Raw genomic sequence first — 27,993 nt, forward strand, 5'->3', positions numbered from 1 at the left:
CAGGCTGCAAGAAAACTGACAAGACAAGCATGCACTTTTTTTTTTCCTTTGCACCTGAAAGTTATCAATAGTCAAAGTGCCTGCCTAATGTAGTTTTATTTTTCCAGGTGGCACAGCATCTTGCTGCTACCTACGGTGACAAGGCTTTTGAGGTGGCCAAAATGGCAAGCGTGACTGGAAAAAGGTGGCCTATTGTTGGAGTGCGACTTGTATCAGAATTTCCGTATATTGAAGCAGAGGTATGTGAATTGTCATGTGGCTTTTCTTTTCTACTGTAGGACACCATTCATCTGTTCATTCTTTATTGTCTTTAAAAATTATATGCAGCTATTTTAATGTACATGTTTCAGCTAAAACCTGTAATAAAGTGTCTGTCTGCCCAGTGCAGATCCTTTCATTAACAAAATGTAAAGTTTGAAGTGAAGTCGATAGCGGCATTAATATAAAATGTGGATTTCTTTTTTTCTTCGTGAAGCTATCTCAAGTCTGGTCCCTTTTGTGAATTTGTAGCTCTTCAAGATTGTACCACTCCTGTCTTGCCAGATGACATACTGGCTTTGACATTTTCTCAAAGATTTAAGTCTAGTTTCTCATCATGTTTTCAAGTTTTATGAAAGCGGAGACCATGCTTTATTTTTATTCCTAATTCACTGCCTTGAGACACTGGTGTCCAGTAAGCATGCACTTGATTGAATTCAGGCTTCCACCATCTGGTTAGTCTAAGACAGAAAACTTCACAGCCTACAGAGATGAGACCATAACTTTCCTAATGCTCATCCTTTGCCTATTCAGCTATGTAAATTAACTTCCCCATAATGTATAGGCCAAGAGAAGTAAGTAATTACCGTGGATAGTTAATGAGAAGTGATGCAATTTGCATGTTTATGCCAGGTTCTGTTCAGGAAGAAGGCATTAACTCTTGTCCAATTTATCCCATTTTCCAAACCTCCTTTGGCAGCCAGATGGAGGATTTGTGTCAAACCACTATTAGTCTCATGCTTCCTGGAGAACCAGAGTGTAGGGAAAAATGTTACCTTTCAAAGCATATTTTTTTTTTTAAGTGAAACTTTATTTTTAAAGAAATTTCTAACTATAATTTTTCCTTAATGCAGGTGAAATATGGGATTAAGGAGTATGCCTGCACGGCTGTGGATATGATTTCACGGCGCACTCGCCTGGCCTTTCTCAATGTCCAGGCTGCAGAGGAAGCCCTACCCAGGATTGTTGAACTGATGGGCAGAGAACTGAACTGGGATGACCGTAGGAAAGAGGTATTATACCAAAGTCTTAAGAACTCCTATCCTCAAGCCTGTGTCAGCTTGATCTGTTTGAAGAGGCTAGCGTAATTTTTGATGGTGATCTTAGATTTCTGGCCAATTTCTGTATGTGAATATATGTGATATGGCCACATTTTAGGAAAATGGAAAGATATTCTAATACTAAATTTTGTTGTTCTGAAAAATATGGAGAATGTCCTTAAATTTATGGTCATAATTTCTGGAAAAGAAATATATGAAGATGTACCTTTTCTGGTTTTCACTGAGAATACTCTCAGGATGTGTTCAGTGAAATTCACATTTCTGCTAATTTTCCTTTGGTTAAAACTAGCAGTCTCACTGCCTGACAACCAGATACTTGTCTTTTGTGTCAATTGAGAGTTTGTATTTACATCCAAATTCTAAAAAGCCAGTGATGATCAGATATATATGTTTTTATACATACGTGCTTGTTGTAGTAAATTGAAGATCTTCATGTTTTTAAATTAACCCACACTTTTGTGATATGCAGAGGCTTATGAAACATTTTAATATATTTATTCAAAATTTCCCTTGTCTCTCTTGAATCCATTTCCTTTAGGCTCTTTTGTCATCATTTTGCTCTATCAGTCCTGGCCAAGATCAGCAGTACCACCACAGTGCTAAATACACTTATCCACTCTTGGTTCTCACTTGACTTCACTGATTACCAGCATTTGACAAGTTAATTCCGCCCTCCTTCTTGAATGATTTTCTTACATTCTGGGAGTTCTCTTGGCTCACCTTCTACCTTCTTCATATCCTGCTCCTACAGATCTCTCTGTGTCATGAATAGCTCTTCTACCTTTAGTTTCTTAGTCCTTAATCTTAATATCATACTCTGTGTATTCTCTCACCCTACCTAAATCCATCAGCAAACATTATCGTCATATTTGTTAACTTCAAATAGTGGTTCAGTCTCACCCTTTCTTAACCCATTCAACTGCTATCACCCTGATTCAAGCCCTGGCATCTCTCATATGAATTATTGTAGTTGCTTCCCTCCCCCAAACTGGTCTCTCAGCTTTAATAACTTTGGCAATTCTATTAAAACAAAATCCATGTCATTGGACATGTCAGTTTAGAATTTAGAGGGAGGGCAGGATTGAAGATATAAATTTAAATTAGTTTTTAAGTCATTGAATGGAACCATGGAGGGAGTATAGTTAGATGATGAAAGTAGCCCAAAGACTGAGCCCTGGAACATTCTAAAGTTGAGGGGTTGGAGAGACAAGGAAAAATCCAGGAGAAGAGGAGAAAGTAACAGCTAGTGAATCTGAGGTTGTGTGGGAAGACTGAGAGGGAGTTGTGATCTAAAAGATAACTTAACCTGCTTGGGTTCTATAACAGAAATACCATAGACTTGTATTAGTCTGGCACTAGTTGGTTTGGGGTCTGGTAGAGGCACACTTCCTGGCTCAGATACAGACATTTTCCAGCTTTATTCTCAAATGGACATAATTAGCATCTATATCATATGCTGAGTATGCAATTAAGGATTGGGTATGTGTCCTGTCCTTTAAGTGTTATCCTTCTGGTGTAGATTCACCAAGATGGTTACAAATTAGATACCTGGGAAATGTGGTGGGAGGGCAGATTTCAAAGATTGACTTAAGACCATCAAAGTCAAAGTCTTCATGGGTGAGAACATGGCCCAATATTTTTAAAAATCCTATAATACTTTTAACATAATACACTGTAGTATTCTGATGACAGAAGTCACTAGTCAAACAGTGCCTCAGTCCTGACCATGCTGCTCTGCGGGAAAACCTATAACCCCATTTTATGGTTGAGGAGACAGGCTTACAGAGCAAATGCCTATCAGAATTTACACAAGCAGTAAGCTGTGGAACTGGGATTGAAACCTGGTACTCTGATTCCAGTCTAAGCTTCCCCTACTGTGCCCCGTTACCTCTGCTTTAGTCAAACTGGTTTACACTTTTCCAGTTTTGTGTGTTTGATCAGCTAAGGCTCTATAAAGAGGCAGAATAAGAATGAAACTTACTCTTATGCTGCTGCCAATCATTTTCCCATATAGTAGGATTGGTGACAATATGTTTTTACAAAATTTAGGGCTGTAATGATTTAAATATTCAAGAATGTATTTAGTGCTAGTAGTTTAGGTGGTAGGAGGTAGGAAGGAAGAAGAAAATTCTGCAAACTGGTTGTGTTTGGCCTTCCTGGGAACTACATTTAACTTCATTTCAAATTTTATGAGCCAAATCATATGCTTAGAAATGCTTTTCTATCTCACCTAAGAAAGTAACAAAAATAAAAGACCTGAAGATATAATTCAGTATCTGAAACATAGGAGTATTAGTGAGAATTGTGGGTAGTCTAGAGAGAACAAAGGAGGAAAAAAAAAAAAAAAAAGAAAAGGTTAGAAAGTTGGACTTCTGAGAAAAGGTTAAAAGCATTGGGATTATTTAACCTGCACAAGTGAAAGAGGAACAAGGTGATAAATAACTCTCTGTAGATGAATTGTGGTTGTTTTTACCATTCAATACTTAATGAGTGACTTGTATGCTGAACATTGTACCAAATATTTTAGGGGAATAATAAGCAGCTCATAGTTTCAAGGATCTTGAAATATAATCAGGTGGGTACAACATGTATATACCTCAAAAATATGTGTTGTATTTTTGACATTTTGAGAAATATTTAGATTTACCATTGTTCAAGACCAAAACCTCACACCTGGGAAGAGCTGACTAGCGGGGAAGGCCTTGTCTGGTGAGTTGGGGATTGGTAAAGGAGTCTGAAGGGACATTTAGATAAAGCAACGTTGCCAAATTGTGATTCATGGGATATGAATTAATAAATGTGAAAAGATGACTGCATGAACAAAAGAGTTTGGGAAATTCTGAATTAAATAAATAATGGAAACTGTTTAGTTTAGATCGTTGGGATTTTTTCAATGCTTATGTGGAATGTCAATTTCCAAAGGAGAATTTATTTGTAGTTGGATCCAATTCTCACTTTTCAGGTGGGATGAGCAGGAAGGGGGTTTGTGTTGCTCAGGATGTATTTTGAGGAATGTTTTCCAGTAGGATTTGGTAAGGCAAGAGTTTATAGCATTCTGACAAGAGATGCATTTCTTCATTGAGACACTTTAAAGTGAAGATTGCTTAAGTAGATTAGTCTCACACACTAAAAAATCTTTTCTAAGTTGATTCCAAAGAGGAGGAAAAGGTGCAGCGAGTGAAGAAGTGAAATGTCTCTGGACCAAGCCAGTTGATAAACACCAAATTTTTAAAACAAGTGGAAGGCAAGTGCTTAGCAATGAAAGGGAAGATACCATGAAGGAACAAGAGTTTAGGAAGAAGTTGTTGCTGGAGAGGAAACATTGAAGATGGGAGTTCCTCTGTAACGAAATATTAGTTAAGACTGAGGACATTGGAAGAGAATAACTAGCTTGTTTCTTCTTGAGTCTATAACTAGCAGAATGAAGTTTTTTTTGGTGGTCGGGGCGGGAGGGTTACCAGGGATTGTACTCAGTCACCGAGCCATATCGCCAGCCCTATTTTGTATTTTATTTAGAGACAGGGTCTCACTGAGTTGCTTAGTGCCTCACTTTATCTGAGGCTGACTTTGAACTCAAGATCCTCTGCCTCAGCCTCCCAGGCCATTGGTGGTAGCATTTCAACATATCTAATCTCATGATGTGCCTCAGCCCTGGCAGCCTTACTGTAGTAGTTGTTCAAATCTTCATTTTTAATTATTTGTTTGTTTACCAAATTATACGAATCTGGTCTAGTAGCATTTGCTGGTCAATACTATGCAAGGATACTGTTTTAAGTTTGAAAAAAAAAAGCAAAGAAAAAGCAAATCACATGTAGCAAAATGAATCATTATTCTATGTGAGAACAGCCGAACATAGAAGACCACATTCTCTATGAAATTCCAGGAAAGACAAACTCTGATGACCATAAGCAGATCAGGAGATGCCTAGGGCCAGAGGTCAGGGGAAGGAGTCAATTACAAATGAGCATGAGGAAGTTTTACAGGGCAATGGAAATGTTCTGTATCTTGATTATATTAGAGCATATATCAAATTACACATCTAAAAGGTATGTTTTATTGAATATGAATTATACTTCAATAAAAATGGAAGAAAGAAAAGAAGTGTACCGTCAGATAAATGAGGTTCAACTTCCTATCTGAAGACCAAAAGTGAATAGGTGAAAAAATCAATAATTCTTTCTATAACTCTTTGAACTTTGTGTGTCTCTTTTAGAAAGAACTTGAAACAGCCAAGAAGTTCCTGTATTACGAAATGGGCTATAAATCCCGATCAGAACAGTTAACAGATCGCTCTGAAATTAGCCTATTGCCTTCAGACATTGACAGGTACTTCTATTAAGCTTCTCACTCTCTTTTCATTCTCTTCTATGTAAGTATATTTTCCCATTATCCAATGTTGTGTTCCAGGTACAAGAAGAGATTTCATAAGTTTGATGCAGACCAAAAAGGCTTTATTACCATTGTTGATGTTCAACGTGTATTAGAGGTAAATTTTTGTTATTGTTCAGTATCAGTCTTAGATAGCAGAAGAATATGAAGATGATATTAGACAATTTTTTTATCTAGTGTTTTCTACAAGTAATATTTTTATTTTAATTTTGAAAGCTTGCCAATATTAGAAAAAGGATATGAATAATTTTTAATTATGCCTCATTATTCTGTGCTTTTCTTTTACTTAGAGTATCAATGTGCAAATGGATGAAAATACACTGCATGAGATTCTGAATGAAGTAGATTTAAACAAAAATGGACAGGTTGAACTCAATGAATTTTTACAGGTGAGTTGTGAAAAGAAACAGATGTATTTACTTTCATCTTCTGGTTGTCATTATCCGAAATGGATGTTAAAGAATGAATTCTTAAGTCCACACATTTGTCAATTCATTCTGAGAAGGAAGAAAACTTGAAGCCAACAAAGGTTGATATGTTTGCTCATGGATGAGACTGTACTTGGAGCACATTTATTTTCATTCTTTTCATAAGAAACACTCTGTTACATTGGGCAGTTTAGATGAAATCCAAGTTAATTATGGATTAGAGGGTTGAATAAGAAGCTTGCTTTTTTAGAAAAGTGTGATATGGAATGTCACTGCTGGACCATGTTCTACCTTTGTCAAGAGAGGCAGCAAAATATTTCTAATGTGGGAAGAATTTTTTTTGTGTGTGGGAAAAGTTTTAGAATGATAGTTGTATTCATTTAAGAGTCATATTCACTTTTGAATGTAATGATTAGATTCTTTCATTATAAAAACCCAGATAAGCCAAAGGGATCAAGACTATACAATGTAAACATTTCCATTTCCAATTTTCAACTCATTTGAGTTTTGATTGTTTAATTTTTGTAACCATCAAGGAAATAAATTTTGTTGCTTTAACTTCAAACTGGGTGCTATATGTCATTCTGTAGAAGTTCCTTACAGAAAGAAATTCAACACCCCCCCACATTGTTTGTAGTAGCTGTCCATATAACTCTGATTACATGAAGGATGCATTGGTTTCCAAGCAGCCAGGTTTTGTCTGTGGTGCTTCTTGGGCAGGTATTTCAAATGAATGCCAGGTCCTGCTTGCAGCATGGCAATGATGAATGCTGAACATGAAATAAATTAATGCTGGGGATTTTGGTCAGTGTCAGCCCTTTCTTCACTGTGTCAAGTTAAACAAACAAGATCAAGGCAAAGGAAATGGTAATTGTCTCTCTGGAGATGAGCTGCAGATAAGAGCATTGTTGAATCTAAATGCAGAAAATTTTCACAGGTTGTGTCCGGCATTACAAAAAAGAATGTTTAGTTCTTTAGCTTAGTGTTGAACTAAATGCACATTTTAAATTGAATTTAAAATTTATGCTTGATAATTGGAAACCATTTGATGCATTTTTTTGGTATAGTTGTCCTGGAGAATATTTTATTGTTTGTCTCAGAATTTTAGAAAACTTGTCTTCAAAGAAATAGCTTATGCTTCATTTCATGTGTATTGTAAATAAACAACAGCATTTGGGGTTGAAAACCTGGGGTTTTAGAAACAATAAGAATCTAATTTTATGGATATGCTATGTGATTTGGGTTTTAAGTAATTTTCTTGAAGTAGAGCTAAACACAGAAAATAATTTAAACCACCTGCAGGTTTTCTTATAGAATTTAATAATTGAGTATTTCTTGTCCAATTCTAAATGAAAGAGACTATTCATGCTTCCAGTACGTACAGATATACAGTGTAATTTTCAACTTAAAAATGCTCACCATATTTCTCTTGAAATGTATTCACACACAAATATTAATTTTTTTCTTGTAATATGATTTTTAGATACAAGTGACATTTAAAGAAACCCTTGAGTTTTTGAGGTTGATACATGATATACTATTTACGGCTGGAAGAAACTATAGCTCTGTCAGTTTTGTTAGTTCTGTTCAACTTTGAAGGTCTTCCTAGAATCAGAGACAAAACAATAAACAATAACTGTTCTGTCTTATATTATTACATTACTATTCCCCAGATGTAAAGTGTGTTTCCAGATTTGTTTGTTTTAATAAAATATTTTCCTCTTCTGAAGATGAAGGGCCCACATTCACCCCATTAAACATCTATTTTTGAATATATAGTTTTTTAGTCATCTTCACAGAAGGGTCACTATAGATATTGCCTGGTTACATGACTTTATTTCCAGGTTTGGGCTTTAATGACACTTCTGCATGTAGGAGTCCCTCTCTAATAAGCAATCACTTGTGAAACAGCTTTTAATAAGGTCACGAAATTCTGATCCAGCCCCTTGGCAGATGCCTCTGACTCGTATGCAGAGCTGTTTTTAAGAAATGTATCCCTATAGGCTAAAAGCCATAACCCTAAACATATTTTAAGAATTTTCATACATATTTTTTACTGATGAATGGCTATCTCTGTTCTTTTTAAAGTAAATTTAAAGATTGGAGAAATGAGATCAAGAAAAGCAAATAGTTAAAACCACATCAATGTGAAATGGAAAAAAAACCCCACATGCTCATAATTGCAAGGTGCTTTCCCGATTAAAGGCCTTTGCCCGCTGACTGCATGTAATTTCAAGACTAATTCTGATTTTATCCATTGGATAAAAATGAATTAGGTAAAATCTGGGCTGTAGAGTGCTTTTAATTCTTAGGGTAGATCTCTGGGTCCACTTCCAAGGACTTAAATGTAAATTACTTTAAAAGTCTTTAAGGAATTTGGATTTAGGGGACTTGAAGTTGTCAAGTACAGTTACACTAAAAAAGAATAGTTAAATACAGGTCATGCATTGTCTTTGCTCAATCCCTGAGATTTCTTTTTAGGATTTCTAAATGGAATTAAAGATCCAATATTTGAAGTTGCTTTTTTAAAAAAAAAAAAAAAAGTATACCCAGAGCACATTAAGGGACAAAAAGTACACATTAAATCTTCTTTTAAAGGGACGTTGATTTGCTTAGTAGATGTTGTTTTTGCAGCATTGGTGAAATACCTGCCCCTTCCCATCTTTTTGAAGTGTACAAAAATTGTGCTCTTATATGAGCTGAGTACTTGCTATGGCTTTTGATTGAGCACTTAGTTACCTCTGTTGGCCCCAGTGGTAACCATTGAAATGTTGAGAATTATCTGGCCTTCCTTCTGAATCTGTTGCATATTTTCTCTTTAAGCTGATGAGTGCTATTCAGAAAGGAAGGGTGTCAGGAAGCCGGCTTGCTATACTAATGAAAACTGCAGAAGAGAACCTGGACCGAAGAGTTCCAATTCCGGTGGACCGTAGCTGTGGAGGATTGTGAGTCTGACCAGTAAATCCACAGCCTACAAACATAGGAACAACAAATCACCATGTAACAGCCAGAAATGACTTCAACCACTCTAAAACAGTGGCTATGGTAGCTACCTTTTTTAACACTGGAAAACATTCCAAAATTTTAGAATGTTGGTCTGTTTGCCAACTTAATTTGCCAATATTTCATTTGTGTCTGCCATTCAGTCTAATTTCTAAAAAGTGTATTTTCTCATTTTCAATGCACATTGATTAATGTTTTGCACTCATTTTGTGACCTGTTAGACAACACTGTCCTTTTTTGTTTATTAATTTATTCTAAAGTAGTTCCAGAGGTAGAAATTGAAAAGAGAAGCTGGGAAAATTTTGTGACACACAAACAGTTGTAGACTTTAAGCTTGTGGATAACGTTTTTGCTCTTAAAGAGAGTAACCTGTTGAATTGATGGTGTTTCTGAGACTTCTCAACTCTTCTTCCTCCAGCCTGACCACCTTCCTCTTCCAAACAATACTACACAATATTATATCTCAAGCATGATTGGCAAAACTGGAGAGGGAAGAAAAAGATTAGATCTGGTTTAGATCTGGTTAAAAAATTTCAAAAAGAAACTATGAAAGGTGACAGAATCACAGGTGTAAGATAAGGATAGCGTTGACATTTGCTGGGAGTTATAGTGATAGTTTCATCTCAGCAGTTCATTTTTCTCCCTAGTCACTGCTGGTTTTCTCTGACTATTATGGGTGCCAGGAATATCCTTGCCTTTTTTTTTTTTTTTTTTTTTTTAACTTTAAAACCAGCATTTAAGTGGCAAATTGAATGTAATGGAATGAGACCAAATCTTACAGTAGTAATACATTTAAGGGTTAAAAACATTTCTTTGTAAATTCACAATAACACCATTTTCAATGCCCAAATCCTAAATTTTGAAGTATGTGATATCGTCAATACTTATGTTATTGAACTTTTTAAAAATGGCTATCTGCGAACCCATAGTAAGAGAACAAATAAACTTTAGTTAATTTAATCATAATTATATGTAAAATAAGGCAATACACTTCAGTATCCAAGGTCAGTCTGGTTGTTTAAAACCCTCCTCCTTATGTACTCAATGAAAAAATAATCAGTTTACCAGAAATAAAAATAGTAACAAAATGAAAACTACCCCAAATACATAGGTACATATATACACAGCAAAAACAAAAATCAGTGTGCACTGAATTTAACAAATAATGCACTGAATGAAAGATGCCAGTTTGGATGCGTTGGCTATAGTTTTATTGGCATTTTAACTAGTCATCAATATTTATTAGTTGTGCTTCCTCTTTTGATTTTTGACACTACCTACTTTTTTTTTTTTAAGATCGGGTTCTCTATGTGATAAGAAATGTAACACTTTATTTCACCATGGGCTTTCATTGCCTGGACTGGCGGTTCAAGTTTCTTGAACTGGTACATAAAACATTTTGTGCTATTATTTCTATTTATGTCAACATTGTAGAATATCCGTATGCCTCATTCATGTGGGTTTTGAGCCTGTGTATCATAATATGAACTGGGAGGTTCACTCACCTGAACCTCCACCCACACCCTCTGAAATGAACAGAAACCGCAGGGAGAGACAGCATGTTCACTCATTTTATTTTAACATGAAATTTAAATACTTAACCACTTCCTAGAGGAAAACCTAAAACAGAGTGAGTGATGCTCTCAGGTGTCACTGTGAATTTTTTTCTTTCAAAGTTCCAATTCTTTACACTGTTTTTTTTTTGTTTTTTTTTTTTTCTCTTCTTTTAATAAATGGAAGCTTGTGACTTTGCAACTGAAGTGTTTTTCTATCAACACAATAAATTTTACTGTTTAGAACCCAGTGACACTAAATAGGTAGAAGAACTGTCCTTTAAAACACCCCAGATGATATACCACAATATTGTACATTTGTTCTCTCTCTCTTTCTCTCTCTTTTTTTCTAGTTAGATCAAGATAACGATGACTTGTATCCTCCCTGATTCCGTTACAGTAGGGACAGGCTTAGAATGACTGGCTCTGGCAGATCTGTGTTTGTTAAACAGGCCTCGTTTGCGCACGCTTTGCTGTGAATGAAGTTCCTTTAAGGACAAAGAAAAGTGTACTTTTCTTCACTTGAACATATCTGCTTTTGCTTAAAATCTGCTAATTCTAAAAAGCATTCTCTCCTTCACCAATCCCACAGACTCATTTTGGAAGTGAACTAGTTTAAAGCCATTACTATAGTTAAAGTACCCCAGCATTTTTGTGTGAATTTTTCATTAAACCCATATATCCCTGTTACCTGATTTTTTTAAAAAAAGATAAAGAAATAAGGGATTAAACCCCTTCAAAACTCATGCCAACCACAAAACAATTTTTTTTCCTTTCACATAAACACAACACTAGTTGCTTCTCTTGGGGTGTTGGGTGGGTATGCAGGGATTGCCTTTTATGGTACAGTGATTTACCTCAAGAGCCTTTCAGGGGGATTGAGGTGAAGGAACCCCCACCTATGCTGGAGAGTTGAATTTCCTTTAAATGGCCCCCACCTCTGTCATCACAGTAGTGATAATGCTGAATGATTAGTTAAGCCAAGGTTGTCTGCCTCAGATCCATCCTGCTGCAGTTTTCTTGCTTTCAATCAATTTATTCTGTAACTTTAGAATTTCTACTATTAAATGCATGCTTCCTATTGTGCCTTAGTTTCTAGCTTTGTTTTGTCTGTTTCAAAATGTGTAGCTTCCTGTTTTATACAATAATTTCATTCTTTTACTAAATATACTCTAAGGATCATCATTTATTTTATTTTTCTCTTTTGTATGCATTTGTAAAGATTTTTGGCATATGAATGTAATCATATTGAAGTCAATGCTATAACTTGCACTGTATTGCATTATGTCTACTTTTTACAGGAAATAAAAAAGTCCTACTATGTTTTCAATGAATATCAAGTGTAAGCCCATACTGGAGTGGATATACACACTGCATGTTTGCGTATGTGGCACTTTTATGTATTGTGTTGGGTTATTGTTCTAGATTGGACTGTTAAATACTATGTTTGAGGCTGGGTTGTCATTTTTATAACTGTCTTGGTGTTTTATCGCCATTATTTATTACTTTTGATATACAGAATGAGCTGCATGCATTTATAGAGCAATAAGAGGATGTATTTAATGTGCCTTGTTTTTAACTGAATAAGAACTGAAAGCATGAATCAATAAAACTGATTAAAATGGTCCATTTGCTGGCATTTTGATGTTACTTGCAGTCAGACAAATAACTTTGATTACTATTGAAGTTTAAAAGAAAGTTTGAAAATATTTTCAGAAATTATATTTTCAATGACAATGTTCATTTTTTAAGCCTGGAATTTTGTAATTTTATCTCCAAAAGTGAAATAGCTGCAGAGACAGATGTGAATTTATGAGACACAAGAATTATTTGTATTAATTTGTTATTGCAGCCTTTAGGGCATGACTTTTGTATTGGTGCAATCTTATTCCAAAATTACATTCATCCTATTACAACTCAGTTGGATTTTTTTTTTTTTTTTTGGTCAACTACAGCCTTTCCGCCTATGTGTTCCCAGGCACACTGATGAATTTTATCATAACTAAAATCAATAGAAATGAATGGGAAAGATTACATAATCCATTTTGATCATCTTACATGTCAAGTTAGTGCGGGGTTGCCAAGTGTTGATAAATGCTCTGACAGAAAAAAATGCTATATATTTTCATTGTCAGTAAATCAGTAAGGCTGTTATCAGTTTTAACACAGGGCAAATTTTATAATGCACATGTTATTTTGTACGTTTTAATTTACACATGTACATGGGGTACATTCTCAATTTGTGGTTTAGATGTGCTGCCTCCCAGGTCTGCATGCTCAAAGGCATCGTGAGCTTCTGAAGGTTCTTTGAAATCGTATAGAATACCCCAAAGCAATGGCTCCCAGACAGACTTGGAACAATGAACTGTTTGTTCAGTGCCTGGAAAAAAATACATAGCTGTTCAAGGCATTTTTCATTGATCCAGCTTATCAAATTTGATAGCACTTTAAAATTTGTCAAAATATTGCCCCCAGTTTTCAAAATGTATAAAATTGATGGTTATAAAAAACAGGAAATATGATACTAGCATCAATATTTTGCAGTTTTTGTCAGCAGTGCATTGTCACTGTTGTCAGATTTTACTTGATGGCATTTGACTTATGAAGGGAAGAAACAACAGAAGTTTTAAATTGATCTGGCACCCTGGTAATGAGAGAATTCCTGTTTAGAAGGCAGAAATGATGAGCCTTTTGTTCCCGTACTTTGTATTTTAGGTCTCTAATTAGCTACCTAACTTGTGAAAATACAGGCAGAGAACATGATGTATGTGAACCTTGATGATACCCAGACAGTCCTGCAGGTCTTGTGCTAAGAAGGCTGTGGGCCTTTTGCAAAAATCAATAGGTATCTTTACATTTTGTTCGATACCTGGTCCAGAATAATAAGATCCATGTGATCTAAACAAAATACTGCTTTAGCAGAATTATTAGTACCATCTTTTTTCTCTACATTTGGCATGGAATTGAATTGTTTAGCATACCCTGCTGAAGGAATTCACATTGGAGTTCTTGAATCTAGGGAGGTTAGGGATGTATTCTATAGGCTTAGGTAATATATCATGTTCAATGGAAGAGGTAGGAGGACTGTACTGTAGAATTTGCCTCAGATATTAGAGCATGGCAGGTGGTACTACTGCTGGTTACCTGAGTTTCTGAGCCATTCACATCCACTGTGTTCTGTCTTAAGCAGAGCATCCTGTGCTCATTTTCCAGATACAGTGGCTTCTGTAGAATCAGGTTTACTTTTCTTCTCATTGGTCACTGATAGCCTTCTTCCACTGTGTCAAGGAGTTGGGAGGTTTAAAATAAATCTACCCATATATATTCAAAGTATTTTTTTCTTTTGACCATGGTACCTAAAAAAGATTAGTTTCACTTAATCTTCAGTTGGAGAGTGATTTTTCATACTCATAGAATTTCTTTATTTGTTCTAACCTTATACTATAAAACTGAGTCAATTTTTTATTCGTGTGTTTTTAAAGCTCAATTTAGGCATATCTGCTATTGCTTATCCAAATCATCTAAATATAATAAGTCCACTAACATGTCACTTTTTCTTTAATCTGATCTAAAGCCCTCTTTTAAACAAGGACTTCCCTCTGTCCTAACTCCTTCCTTCAAACATTTAAATAGTTGCTTCTTCTTCCCTTTTATGTGTTACTTGTTAGATTTTTTCACCATTGCTTCAATATCTATTTTTTTTGTTTTTCATTCCCATCATTAATTGATTTACAGTTCATTTTTATGCATACAGAGTTTTTCCTATCCAAGTTAAGAAGCTGTAAATCTCAGATCCATTGAAATGACAGTGAGAAATATTTCACTTTATCCCATGAATCATTTGCCATCCTTATTGCAGAAAAATGGCAAAATTATGGTGTAGCATGTTTTCATAAATTACTCTGCACACCTCCCCAGCTTCAGTTCATTTCATTATCTGTTTGGAAAGACCATAAGAGTCAGAATCCAGACACTTGTGGTAAACAATTCTGATTTTACAGCAGGCTAATCAAAATTTCATAACATTACAAATTAATTCCTCTGGCACTGTGAGGAATTTAATTCATGTACAAAATATACCATCTATTTTATAAGTCAAAAATAGCTTGATATTAAAGTATATCATGTGATTGCTAATATAGCAACAGGGGAAGAGTATCACATTCTTTAAATAATGTATATAATTTTCATTGGATTTCATATGTCAAAATAGTCATTTATGTCCTGAAAGGTGTGTGCTTTGAACTATGTGTTTGGACATTATTAAAAAATCATGGCTGCTTCCATAAAGGAGAGATCATAGGTTTGTGTTTCATATATGCTCTGAAATGAAAGGACTTACATAGGGACCACTCCCCACCCTGTAACCCCTATAGGGAATATTCTTAAAAGTAAAATACTGAAAATATTTATCAAAATATCTTTAAAATGCACAGAATAAAATCAGCTACTATGCTATACTGTTATTAGATTTGGATCTTGCCCCAAATCTTTTTTGTTATGAGATCTTTTAAGGAACCATGGTCAGTTATTTATATAGTTGAAAAAGTCAAGTTTATCCTAATAAATATATTTGTCATAGTGAACTGCTAAACTGTTTTCAAAATGGGCCATTTTTTAAATGGAGCTTATCCAGCTTGATCCATGCTTTAAGCAGCACTGAACCATTAAATAAAAACCTGGGACAAAATGCCTTTGAAAAGGGTTAATTAGCTTTAATATTGATTTATTCCATATAGGACGGTAATAGACTAGAACATTTATTTCTGTTTTGGATCATTAAAAACTGGCTCTAGTTCTTGAACAATTTGTTTCTAATAATTAAAAATTAGACCAATTGGAGTAATTTTAGTATAATCTTACTGTAGATGCACTTTTCATGAAAACCAAAACTTGATTACTATTTCATATTTTATTAGGATCCCATCAAAAACACCATCTGCAAAATACTCACGAGGTCATTATACTTTCTACTACTTTCTAAAGGGAAGGTGAGACGTGGAGGGTGTTAGTGTATGGGAAGAAAACTCCCTAAAGCTAAATTGGCACGTACTATTCCTGGAGTCATTTTTCTCCAACAGTAGGGTTTGTTTCTATCTTCTCTGTTACTTACTTTCTCCGTTCATTGACTTTACACTTGAAAAATATGACCAAATTGAAAAAGTTTACCTCAGCAAAGGTGCTTGTCTATCTGCAGGGGAGACCTCCCTTGCTGTGCTTAGTTTTTGTTCTTATGCTGCCCTCTAATGGATACCAAATTATTTCATTAGACCCAGAACAAAAGTAAATTTTCAGCTTCACGGGGCTCTTGCACCAGCCCATCACTCTTGGAAATTGTGATCTGACCACATTTCCCTTTGCACAAGCGCTGCCATAGGAGACGTCTGTGCTGTTTGTGTAGTCACCCTGGCCAAAGTTTCATTCCTGTTCTGAGCAGTAGAGGAACAGCAGTGCTAATTTGTGCTCTGTCGAACTTTCTTTTTTCTTTTCTTTTTCTTCTTTTTTTTCCTACTAGCAATGGGAAAGAATTGATGTTCTGGGGGACTTAAAAATGAGGAGTAAAAACAGTGTAAGTGCTGTATTAAGATGATATGCTGTATGTTTTATCAGCCACTGGCACCTAGTTCAAAAGACAAAAAAATTAGCAGCAGTGGTTTGGGAATAGGCCTGTGCACGAGGTGGATATCAAATCCATACATGAAGAATATCAGCACTTTTCACATGCTGCTTTCTGACACCCATTGCTAGAGCTGAAAACTATCTCTATTGTCCAGTTTGATTGCTTGAATCAAACTGATTTACAGCAAATCCATCTGAGCTTTGATAAATCTATTACAGTTTCATTTCACTGATTTCATTAACGTGAATAAAACCAGCCATGCTTTCTGCATAACTGCCTTTTAATGGCTTGGCCCTGTCACCTGCCTGAATATTAATCCCCCTGACTTATTGCTCCACAGAGGGAATGAGTAATGGGTATTTGAATGTGATCAGCACAGTACAATGCAATTAAGGAAGCAGTACTGTTCTGTGCCTTTAATCCTGAACTAATTTGAATTGCAGTTTGATAGCACAGTGAATCCTGCATAATTATGTAGGGTGCATATTAAACTCTGTGACAAACCGGAGAAGCTTTTAACCATCACAGCTATGGTAGACAAGTGAAGGCTAGAGTCAGAGAGCCCACTATTGGACTGAGAGCTCAATTAATAGAAAACCTTCAGCAGGGAAGGCTTGGGCATGCAACATATCTTGGAACAAAAATACAAAGCCTTGACTTGTTTCAAATAGATTTTAATTTATAAGCACTAGGGCTTTCAGAGTTCCTTTTGAGTTTGCAAGGTAGCAAAGAAAAAAACTGTCCTTTAACAAAACTTTGTATTCTCTCCGTTCCATCAGCAGTTAGAAAATCAGCAGCTGTTGGATTCACAGCTTCTTGGCTTCTTCACTATCCAGTTGTTTAGTCTTCTACAGTTCTGCAAACTGTGCATTGAGACAAATAGAACAGGCCAGTTAGAAAAATGCACATGTGCATGTTCATACACACACACACACACACACCCTCATGCACACACAAACACAACTATCTAGAAGGGGCCCACTTATAATATCCTCTTTCTTCAGAAGTTTGAAAGTCATTTCATCAGGAGTCAAGCTGCCCTGAAGTGTATATGTTATATGAGGGAGACTATTTATTGATGCTATAAAGATACTTGTATTACTCTATATGAATTCTAGTGATAATAAAACAAATATTCTATATACTTTGGATCTTTTGTGAATATACTGGCAACTGATTAGCATGGCTGATCAGGAATTTTTTCTTCCATTAAAAAAAGAATTCAAAATATATCAACTTCAAGCTGTTACAAAAAATAAAGGGTCAGAAATAAAGACAGTATTACCCCTATGCTATGGTCTTTTTTGCTACTGTTAGTTTCACAGCTGAGTAGAAATAAGAAAATGAGATGTATTAACTTATGTCTCGGGCTGGTCTTGCAGTGGGAAATAACCATAAAAGGTCAGAAATGACTAATTTGCTGCTGTTAGGGCATTTAAGGTAAACAATCAATATCATATTTTTAATGCACATTATTATCCAAATAAAAATGACATTTTGATTCTATTTAACTATTTTTATATAGCACTCTAATGTCACTTTGCCATAGTAGTCCCGACACTTAAATGCTTTGTGGATGGAATAAAAGATAATAAATAAGGAGATGGCTTTTACTTAAATAGTAGGAGACAGGACAATTATATTCTAGAGGAGACGTGTACTAGGAAAACCTCATAACTTTTTACTATAATCTATTCAGTACTTAGGTATTTCTTTTTGTGTCACTATTGATTTATTAATGATACAGGTGATGGTAGATAAACTTACTGCAGCTTTAGAAAATTTGGATACATAGAGACTGCATTTGAGGAAAATACATAGCATTGTATATTTATTTATTTTTGTAAAAAGGTATTTGTTACTATTCAATGGGGCATACAGCTTTAATCCAACAAATTGTTATTCAAAATACACTAAATGCAAAATGCATCAACCAAAATGGAGTTGGGGGAGGGAGTGACTTCCCTAAGGGTGTACAATAATATTAGCAGGATTACAGACCTTTAATTTTTTTCAATCTAATTGAATCCAATAGAATTACTGTAGGTTCTTAAGAGTCACCATATCCTGCTGGGCTACTCTAATCTAAATATTGCTAGTTAACCTTGTTTTTCAAAAATACATTGGAAAAAGCTAAATGGAGCCTCTTTCCATAATCAGTTTACATTATGTTGCACACTAACTGTTGATTACATTTTCCAGAGATGGATTATTTCCCTTATGCTACCTGAAGTGATTTTTTTTTGACAATAGTGCTAGACACTGGCTTAAATAAAATAATTTTGTTTTCAAAGGCTCAAAAACATTTAAATCAATAGTACAAAGAGATGAGTATAAAGAAACTGGGAAACAAGTATCCTAGAATTAATATTAAAACAACTTCTAGTGGACTGTATTTTTAAAATCAAAGTAATTGAATATATTACTCTGGAAAATTGAAATATTTGAAGGACTGAGCAAAATGCAGCTTATATTCTGTTATTGATATTCATGGAAACTAATAAAGAAAATATGAAATGTTGGACATCATGCTTTTAAGAGTATAGCATTAGCTTTATGAAATCTCAATAGGTTATTTTTGCATGTAGAAGTAGTTCTCCCATTTTGTTTTTATTTTACAAAAACTTCTGAGATTTTCACTTTATTTCATCCATTTGTGTTAAAAATATAATGACATTAAGAGCCTATTGTTGCTTTCAGGCATATCAAAAACGTCAGAGCAATCTTTGATAACTGATCTATTTGGAGTTTTGTAAGAGTATTAACCATGGCTTCTCTGTTGCATGACAAGCATTGTTGTACTCATCTAAGAACTCTAAAAATAATAATAATAAAAGCTTCTTCTTTACCTGTTACCTCCGCCTTCCCCTACCCCTGTTATTATTGTTGTTGTTGGTTTTTCTTCCTAAAACAATTCTAGGCAGCAAGAGAAATATGTTGCTTGGGCTAAGGCTGGGCTGTTAGCTAAATTAAGCCATTGTGACTCAAAATCCTCCTTTAATAAGGTTCATGCTGTCTACAACTTCATCATTTTCTGCTGAATGATAATTACTTTATTCAATCATGTTCAAGGTTTTAGTGAAAGCTAGCATTGATTGATTAACTTCAATTACCATGCTTACATTTGCATAGATAAAAACTGCTTTTCAATTTGTGAGTGGCACGCCAGTGGAAACCCTGCGCTGATATTTGCATTTCAATGTGAACAGTGAAGAATAAAGGTGGAAGAGAGGTCTGATCAGTGCTAAGCCCTTTCTGCTTCAGTGCTTAAGCATTTTTCCATAAACACTCTTGTTATGATGTTAGTTTGTTCAAACCACTCTGAGGTAACTGATGGAGGCTCCTGTTTACAAGCTTTCGTGACAATTGAACAGTATGGATTAGGGGGAAAGGACTCCCGCAGTAGCTTGCAGGCTGGCCACCAAGTTAAAGAAGAGTGAAATCTCCTCCTGTAGCCTGTCTCAGCAACTCCCAAATGCCAACAGTGCTTTGCAGATCCACCTTATCTGTAAATGATTGACCCAAACCTGTTCTGACTTGACAATGACTAGTGCTTTTTCTCTTGAGCAATCTGCTGGGTCTAGGAACCAAATGGTAAGCTTTCATCAGTCTGATTTTCTGTTCCAACCCAGGGAAAGGTTGGAAGTATTATGAATAAGTCGTTTCCTTTTTACCAAATAAGCCTCATATCAAATGGTTACTTATACTAGATTATTCAGACATTATCACCTGAGTAGTTTGAATAACCAGAATTTTAACGTGTAGAAGAGCCTGTTTTCCTAAACCATTTGTGGATCAGAAATTCAGGGCTATGGTATAGGATTCTTAGTTTGTTTGTTTGTTTTTTTTTTTTTTTTTTTTTGTATATCCAAAACTAATTAGGGTCACATAATTCTTAAATCAACTATGGAAAGTTTAATCTTTATAGAAATCACAAAAACTCCTAACCACAGAGTTATTTATCAAATTTGAGCCTTTTTTCTTCTTCAATCAAGATAGGCAACTAAGTGGACATATAAAGCTCAGTAACTTTTTTTAAGGGTTAATATTTTGATTTTAAACACCATTGGCACCTAGTGATACTCAATAAATCTTTCGTTTGTAATAACTTTGAAAACTAAAATTCTTATACTTTCCAGGCTGTTTCTACTTTAAGGCTACATAGGTTTCCCTAAAAGGATCTCAATGATTAGATCTTTAGGAAAAGTAATAAAGCTATTGAAAATACACTATCAGATTCAGCTGCAGACTCTGCATGGACCCCCCCCCCAAACTTCCATTCAGTGAACTCTAAACTGTACAGGGAATTACTTGTATTATTTAAAATCTATATTTTAAGACATATTATTTCTAAGATGAATACTGAAATCATTTGAAGACCAAATTGCATATAGTTTTACAACAGTTTCCTCTTTGCCAAATAACACCTCCCCCACCCCTGGGGCAGGCTTCTTGTAATTTTTAGAGAATATTTTTTGAGGGGGTTATGAGGATTGAACTCAGGGGCACTTGACCACTGAGTCACACCCCTAGCCCTATTTTGTATTTTATTTAGAGACCGGGTCTCACTGAATTGGTTATCACCTCAATTTTGCTGAGGCTGACTTTGAACTCATGATCCTCCTGTCTCAGTCTCCCAAGCTGCTGGAATTACAGGTATGTGCCACCATGCCCAGCTAATTTTTAAAGAATATTTAAAGATGAAAAGAAATATATTTTCCCCAAATCTTTTTACCTTTTGTTCTGATCAGAAGCTGCATGATAATTATTCTTCAATTAAAATTGGATATGCATCACAGTGCTTCACCAATCTCCTACCTGAAGTTCAAAGTTCTGTAAAGGGTAATGCCAGTTGCATGCTTGCAGATTGGTTCTTTCCATTCAATAGGGGCTCCTCATCTCAAAATGAAGTTTAGCACAGGACAAATTGACAACTGTACCTCTCCAGTGTGGAATCCAGGATCATTACCATTAATGTGAGATGCTTTATAATATCAAAGGTATATTAACTCCTGCCAAATGTATAAATATTTTCTGTTAATCTTAGAAATGCTGAACGGATTAAAGGAGAAGCCAATGTTTAATGAGTCAGTTGATAGATATGTCAATACATTTTTTAAATAAAATTTTTTCATTAAAATTCTCTAGAATTCAAAGAGATCCAAGTAGATATTAGCAAAGTAGTATTTGGACAGGTGTATATGATAGACAAAGGATTTAGTATTTAAACAAAATCTTGTATTGCTTTGTTCTGTTTCTTGGGAAACTGAAGAGTAGAAATGAAGATGATTATGATTTGGATATGAGTGTTCTTCAAATACTGATGTGTTGAAGGCTTAGACTCCAATGCAGCAATGTTCAAAGGTGGGGCTTTTGAGAAATGACAAGATAATGAGGACTCTGATTTCATCAGTGGATGTTTTAAGTCAGCTTTTTCATTACTGTGACTAAAGAACCCAACCAGAATGATTGTAAAGGAGGAAAAGTTTGTTTGGGGGCTCACGGTTTCAGAGATCTCAATCCATGGACAGCAGGTTTTATTCCTTGGTGCTCTAGATGAGGCAAGACACCATGGTGGACGAGTGTGGCAGTCATGATGGCCAGAGAGCAGAGAGAAAGATCTCCATTTCCCAGATACAAATATATACCCAAAGCCACACCCTCAGTGCCCCACCTCCTCCAGCTACAGCCCACCTGCATTCAGTTGCCACTCAATCCTATCAGGTGATTAATTCACTGACTGGGTTAAGGCTCTTACAACCCAATTGTTTTCCCTCTGAACCTTCTCACATTGTCTCACATGTGAGCTTTTGGGGGTCACCTCACATCCAAACCATAACAGTGGATTAATCCATTTGATGGATTAATGATTTGAAAGACAACTGGGAGGAGGTGGAAATTTTAGACAGATAGGTGATAACTGATGGAAATTGGGGGTACTATATATTGTCCCTGGACACATACTCTCCCTCTCTCTCTCTCTCTCTCTTTCCCAGCTGCCATGAGCCAAGCAGCTTCTTTTCCTCTGCAATGCCCTTTCTCCATAACGTTCTGCTTCACCTTAGGCCCAAAGCAATGGAGCCAGTTCATCATGGACTGAAACATCTGAAACCATGAATCATAATAAATCTTTCCTCTAAGTTATTCATATCAGGTATTTGGGTCACAGTGATGAATAGTTGACTAGCACAGAAAATAGGTACCAAGAAGTGGGATTGTTTCTGTGACTATACTGATTTTGTGGATCAGAATATTTTGGTACTGGTTTGCTAAAGAGTTTGGAAAAGTTTGGAGATGCGGGCTGGAGAAGTCTTAGAATTTTGTAAGTAGAGTTTAATGGACAATTCTGGTATGATTTCAGAAGTCCGGAATGTCCATAAGAATGTAGATACTAAACACTGTGTTCATGAGGTTCCAGAAGGGAATGAGGATTGTATTGGAATTGGACTGCAGGCCAGCCATGTCACCTGTCTACATTCTGTACATGTCCTGAAACTTTTCATGAGACTGATGGATTAATGTGCTGGAGAAAATTTCAGGACAGTGCATTCAGGCAGTGGTGTGAATATTGCTGATGACTTTTAGTCAGGTTTACAGTGAGAATCAGAGGCAAGAAAAGCAGGAATTTGAAAAATTTGCAATTTGACTGAAAAGCCCAGTAAACCAGGGGCTAAATAAATTGGTTGCTGAAGAGATTCATGCCATTAAAAAAGAAATTAACTACTTTGTAAGACACAGTAGAAAAGATGCCTTGAAGGCATCTCAGTTATCAGCAAGACCCCACCCAGGGCAGGCTCTGAGTGTAAAAGTGAAAGCTCAATTGAAAGACTTTATTTTGAAGAGAACTTCTGGATGACCTGTTCACACAAGGCAGCCTACAAAGTTGTTTCCCCAGGAGTGGTTTCACTCTGCTCAGCCCCCCAGGCACTCAGAGAACTAACTCTTCACCTGTGGTCCACAGGGGTCCAGTCACTTCTCCTATTGGCAGCAGACCTTGCCCTCATCTACTTGGTGCTGGTTTTGCAGGCATGAAGAGTGCAAAAGTTATGAGGTCATGGAAGCTTCCACTGATATTTCATAGCAAGGCCTGCTATGAATTCCTGAAGAGGGCCGTACATGAAACTGTAAGGGTGAAGCTAAAGTTGCAGTGGAGACACCAGGAGGCTAGAGATATCAGAAACATGGAAGTCTAAGAATAGCCAATGGCAGTGAACAAAGTCAGCCCAGAAGAGAGGCCATGTGAACTGCAACTGGAAAATTCTTGGGGGTGGGACTACTTTAGCCCTTTGGGGCTCACATCTTGCTGCCACATGCCCCAGATGCTCCATGTACAGCTGCAATATTTGATTATTTGCCCTGCTGGTTTCCATCTTGCTTTGGTCCCTTCCTTTCTTTCTGTACCTCATTGTTCTCTTTTGCAATGGGAATGTTTACTCTGTGATATTGTAAGGATGTAAGTTGCTTTTGGTTTTTATAGTGTCACGGGAGTTTGCCTTAAGTGTCATAGGACATCTATGACTTGGACTTTGGAGAAATGCTGGAACTGTTAAGACTTTGGATATTCTTAGAGATGGACTAAATGTATTTTGCATTATGAGATGGACATAAGCTGTTTGGGGTAGGGGCTGAATCTTGTGGTTTGAACATGAAGTGTCCTCCCCACCCACAGACTCATGTGTTGAAGGTTTGGTCTTCAGTGCAGCAATGTTCAGGTGAGACTTTTGAAATGACTACATCATGAGGGCTCTGGCCTCTTCAGTGAATTAATCCATTACTGACTGGGCTATAGGGAGGTGGTGGAAACTGTAGGCAGGTGGGTCACAATTGGAGGAAGTAAGTCATTGGGGGCATGCCCTTAAGGATTGTATCTTGTTCCTGGCCCCTCCACCTTCCTTTCTGTTTCCAGCTGCCACGAGCTCTACAGCTTTCTTCTGCAATGCCCTTCTGCCATGATGTTCTGTCTTACCTTAAGCTAAAAGCAAGGAAACCATCTGACCATGGATCAAAACCTTTGACACTGCAAGTCATAACAAATTTCCTCCTTTAAATTGTTCCTCTCAGGTATTTTGGTCACAAAGATGAAAAGCTGACTAATACATTGATAGAGAGGACAAAACTGGTAGATTTCACTAAAGAAAAAGAAGTTATGCTAAGAAAACAAATTGAAGACAAATCTAAGATTCTTAAATATAATGGTAAAGATGTTCCATCAATTTAAACAGTTTGGTCTGAAATATGCACCAAAATGTATAGAACTTTCTTTGTAGTTAGTTTTATAACTGGCATGTGAAAGAATGTTATTTTGAAAAGTTAATTTTAGTTGGGTTGGATAATTAAGTGTAGAAAAATGAAGCAGCTTTGGAAGTCAGTGAATTGTGTTGTTAAATGAGCACACAACATATTCGGTATAATAGAAGGCAGAAAGACCACTCTTATGTGAATTTAAATGGATAAAATAAACCAATAATAATAATTTTTTGAAAGCTTAAAACTCCATCTTAGCAGATGGGAGTGAGAGACTTGCAGATATAGTTGTCAAATGTTTGTGGGTTAAACAAATATGAATTTTGTGTTGTGAAAATGAATTGAGGAAATAGTGCTAAAAACAATGAGTAAATAATCTAGGATTGATTATGTTATTTTCATCCTGAAGACAATGTTCAGTAATTTGCTTCATGGGGACCTACCCATTTGCCATTTTCCATAAATCTGAGATCTCTTAGGATTTAGCATTTGTAAAGCATACGATTTTAAATTAAGTGTACCTCAGTATTACTCAAAGGGAGCACATGCCCATCCTTCTGTCTGTCTGGCTGTGTGGTCTTCTTTACCTCTTCAACCTGTCTTTTGTCACTGCCTGGGCAGGTGGTGTGGCACTCAAAATCTTGTCTGCAAAATGCTCATAGTGGGGCATGAAGCCATGTGGAATCAGGATGACCCATGATACATTCCAGAACGAGCCAAAGTTTTCAGTGTTGAGAGTCAGAGACATAAATTCTGATGTTCTTGTATACCCATTGTCTGAATTTTGTCAGCTGTTTCTGGAAATTTGGGAGTGGGATTCACTGAATCCTTTCTTATTCTTTCTCTAATTTCTCAGGCCCATGTTTTCTTCATTCTACATCCATCACCTTATTTTCTCATTGTTTCTATTTTTTTTCCCATTAGTATCTTTCTGTTCACACAGTTGTTTCTCTTATCTAAAGTGTATTGGTTCAGAGCCATTTTATTTCTGTAGTGCTGTAAGTTTATATAAAAACAGTCCTTCAAAGCCAGATATTCCCAGTCTTCTTCCAAATATTTTAATTTTATTTGATTAGAGGCAGATACTATAGTTAGAGACAAATATCTTAAAAGATCCTAGAGAAACTTCTCAGTAATGAGCTGAATTAAAGTTAAAAAATAATCTGGATGATACTTTAGGAATGATGTCATAAATTATTTAATATGTGGGTGAATTGAGTAGTCATTGTTAGTTGAAGTCATCCTAGAAATGTCCTTGAACTCAAAGTCCAATTACATGAAAATAAGATAAAAATACTTAGCATGTACACTTACCAAATATTAACAAAAGAAACAAAAACCACAGAGAAGTGAAACACTTAGATGAACCTTCAGAAATTCATGTTAAAATGGTTGTAGTTTTCCTGGGTGACAAAAAATAAAAACAACATGATTACTTAAATTGAAGTCAGCAGAGACAAGCAGTGTCTGATTTAGTTAAGGCTCAGGGGAACTGTTCACGGCCACCTGCACTTCCCATCCCGCAATTCAATTGCTTGATTTGTCTTCCTCCAGGAAAGACCTAACTTTGAGGGGAAGGAAGGTCTGATGGATATCCACAGCAATTGTAGGGAAATAGGGTTAAAATGAATAGACAGTGGGGGCTTGCTCTCTCCAAAATTATGCACATTCAGGAATCCAATGGGAAAACTTGGAGCTAGGATGTTGGTTTCTTATTGCCCTCCTGTGCCCTCCACCCCAGCAATTTCCTTTTCTATAAACTCGTGAGAATGATTAAAAAGTTAAAATTGGAGTTATCTAGTTGTTCTTGATAACTCTGTTTTGTCATCTAGTCATTTTTTTTTTTTTTTTTCTTTTTAAATCCTTGGTTTCTTCATCTGTAGCATGACAAGATCTTTTTTTTTTTTTTTTTTTTTTTTTGGTCACTTGCTTCTCTGGGTCACTTATGATTAGCAGATATTTTAAAGAAATTTTACCCTGGTATTTTAGTAATTTTGCTATAAAGAAAACAGATTTTTGGTTCACTCACCCAGCATTAAGCTAATTATTTTCCTCTTATCGTTGGTAAAAATAAAAGCTTTTAAGAGAGAAATCCAAAAAACCACAGGATAGTCGAATGAAGGAATTTTCATGGCAGTGCCAGAAAAAAATTCCTCCTTCTGTCCATATACCAGATCATCTTTTAAAAATGACATTCAAATGACAATCACATGGCACTGTCTTTGCTGGAGCTGCTATGCACGATGGTGCTAAACTCTGTATTATAATATATGGTACAGATGGCACCTACAGTGCATTTATGTAGAGATTTTGTCCACCCCTCAGAAAAGATATATTTACTTACAATGACTCAAAACAGATGGATAGACAAATCTGTCTTCGATATTTAATACTAATATATTAATGTACAAATGACTTATAACAATAGGTTTGTTTTCTAGAGCCTAATGCAATGGTTGCCATAAGAACACAAATTATGTGTACATTTTAATGCATCTATGCTTCATAATTATGCATGGTTGTGTGCTGTTATAATTGACATAAAATATAAAACAGGTCAAAGAGCAGCTATTAAAACTATTTTTCATTTTGCTTCTTGACAGCCGGCAACATTGGTGCCTGGTACATTTAATAGGGCCATACATGGAATGCACAGATAGTTATAGAATTGCATCTGTATTAAAGGGCTCCAGAATTTGTAACCTAATTATTTCAAACATTTTTTAAGGCTGATGATTTTATTTGGAAGGTTCCTATTTTGAGATGAAATAAATGAAGTACTTTAAAATAGAAATGAATGAGAAAGAGAATCAAGCGTGCACGTGCATGTCTGTGTGTGTGTGTGTGTGTGTGTGTGTGTGTGACACAGAATATAAAGAACAATATAGAGAAATTTATTAGAAAATAATGTGTGATTAAGTATTTTTCTTCTGCTTAGGTAAAATGAAGAAGCTAGTCTCCACCAATCTTAGGTGCCGGCAACCAAATTTCTGCTCTTTTCAGTTTTCAGCACACTTAAGAATCATTTTAATTCTTATTTCCTAAGGGTTACATGGGAAGAGACTCTAGTTTCCTAATTACTTAATCCCCCTGAGAGGGAGCTGAGTAGCAATATTCTCACCTTGGCAGTGAAGACATAGGCCAGGGGACTTGCCCAGGGGCTCTCAGCAAGCCTTTGTTGAGACAGGGATGGGAACTCAGGAGCTTGCTTCTCTGCCATGACCTCAGGTCCCAACTCCTGCTGCCCAGGGATTTGGAATTCTTCAGAAGGCCCAAACCACCTCCATTTTCCTGTCATAAAACAGCAAGGAGCTCTGGGTGAAAGAAATGTAAGATGTATAAAATCAACCAATGGCAATGCAGACTTGACTTACACAAATTACCTCTTACTGTACTTTTTAGATGAGTAGAATTTTGGAACTGTAAAATAAAAATGT

At 35.9% G+C, this 27,993-nt stretch overlaps 1 protein-coding gene across 1 annotated transcript in view; it reads left to right on the forward strand.

Moving 5' to 3' along the window:
• Window positions 1-12,319, forward strand: part of GPD2 (glycerol-3-phosphate dehydrogenase 2) — a gene marked incomplete at its 5' end in the record, with an annotated part of 95,385 nt that extends 83,066 nt beyond the window's left edge. The window contains 6 exon segments of the mRNA XM_079131786.1: window positions 108-239; window positions 1,113-1,271; window positions 5,533-5,645; window positions 5,727-5,805; window positions 5,999-6,097; window positions 8,960-12,319. Coding sequence (XP_078987912.1) covers window positions 108-239; window positions 1,113-1,271; window positions 5,533-5,645; window positions 5,727-5,805; window positions 5,999-6,097; window positions 8,960-9,085 — 708 coding nt within the window. The 3' untranslated portion in view covers window positions 9,086-12,319.
• Window positions 12,320-27,993: the final 15,674 nt, after the last annotated feature.

This window comes from Sciurus vulgaris, assembly GCF_902686455.1.
Source record: "Sciurus vulgaris genome assembly, chromosome: 3".
NCBI classification, from domain to species: domain Eukaryota; kingdom Metazoa; phylum Chordata; class Mammalia; order Rodentia; family Sciuridae; genus Sciurus; species Sciurus vulgaris.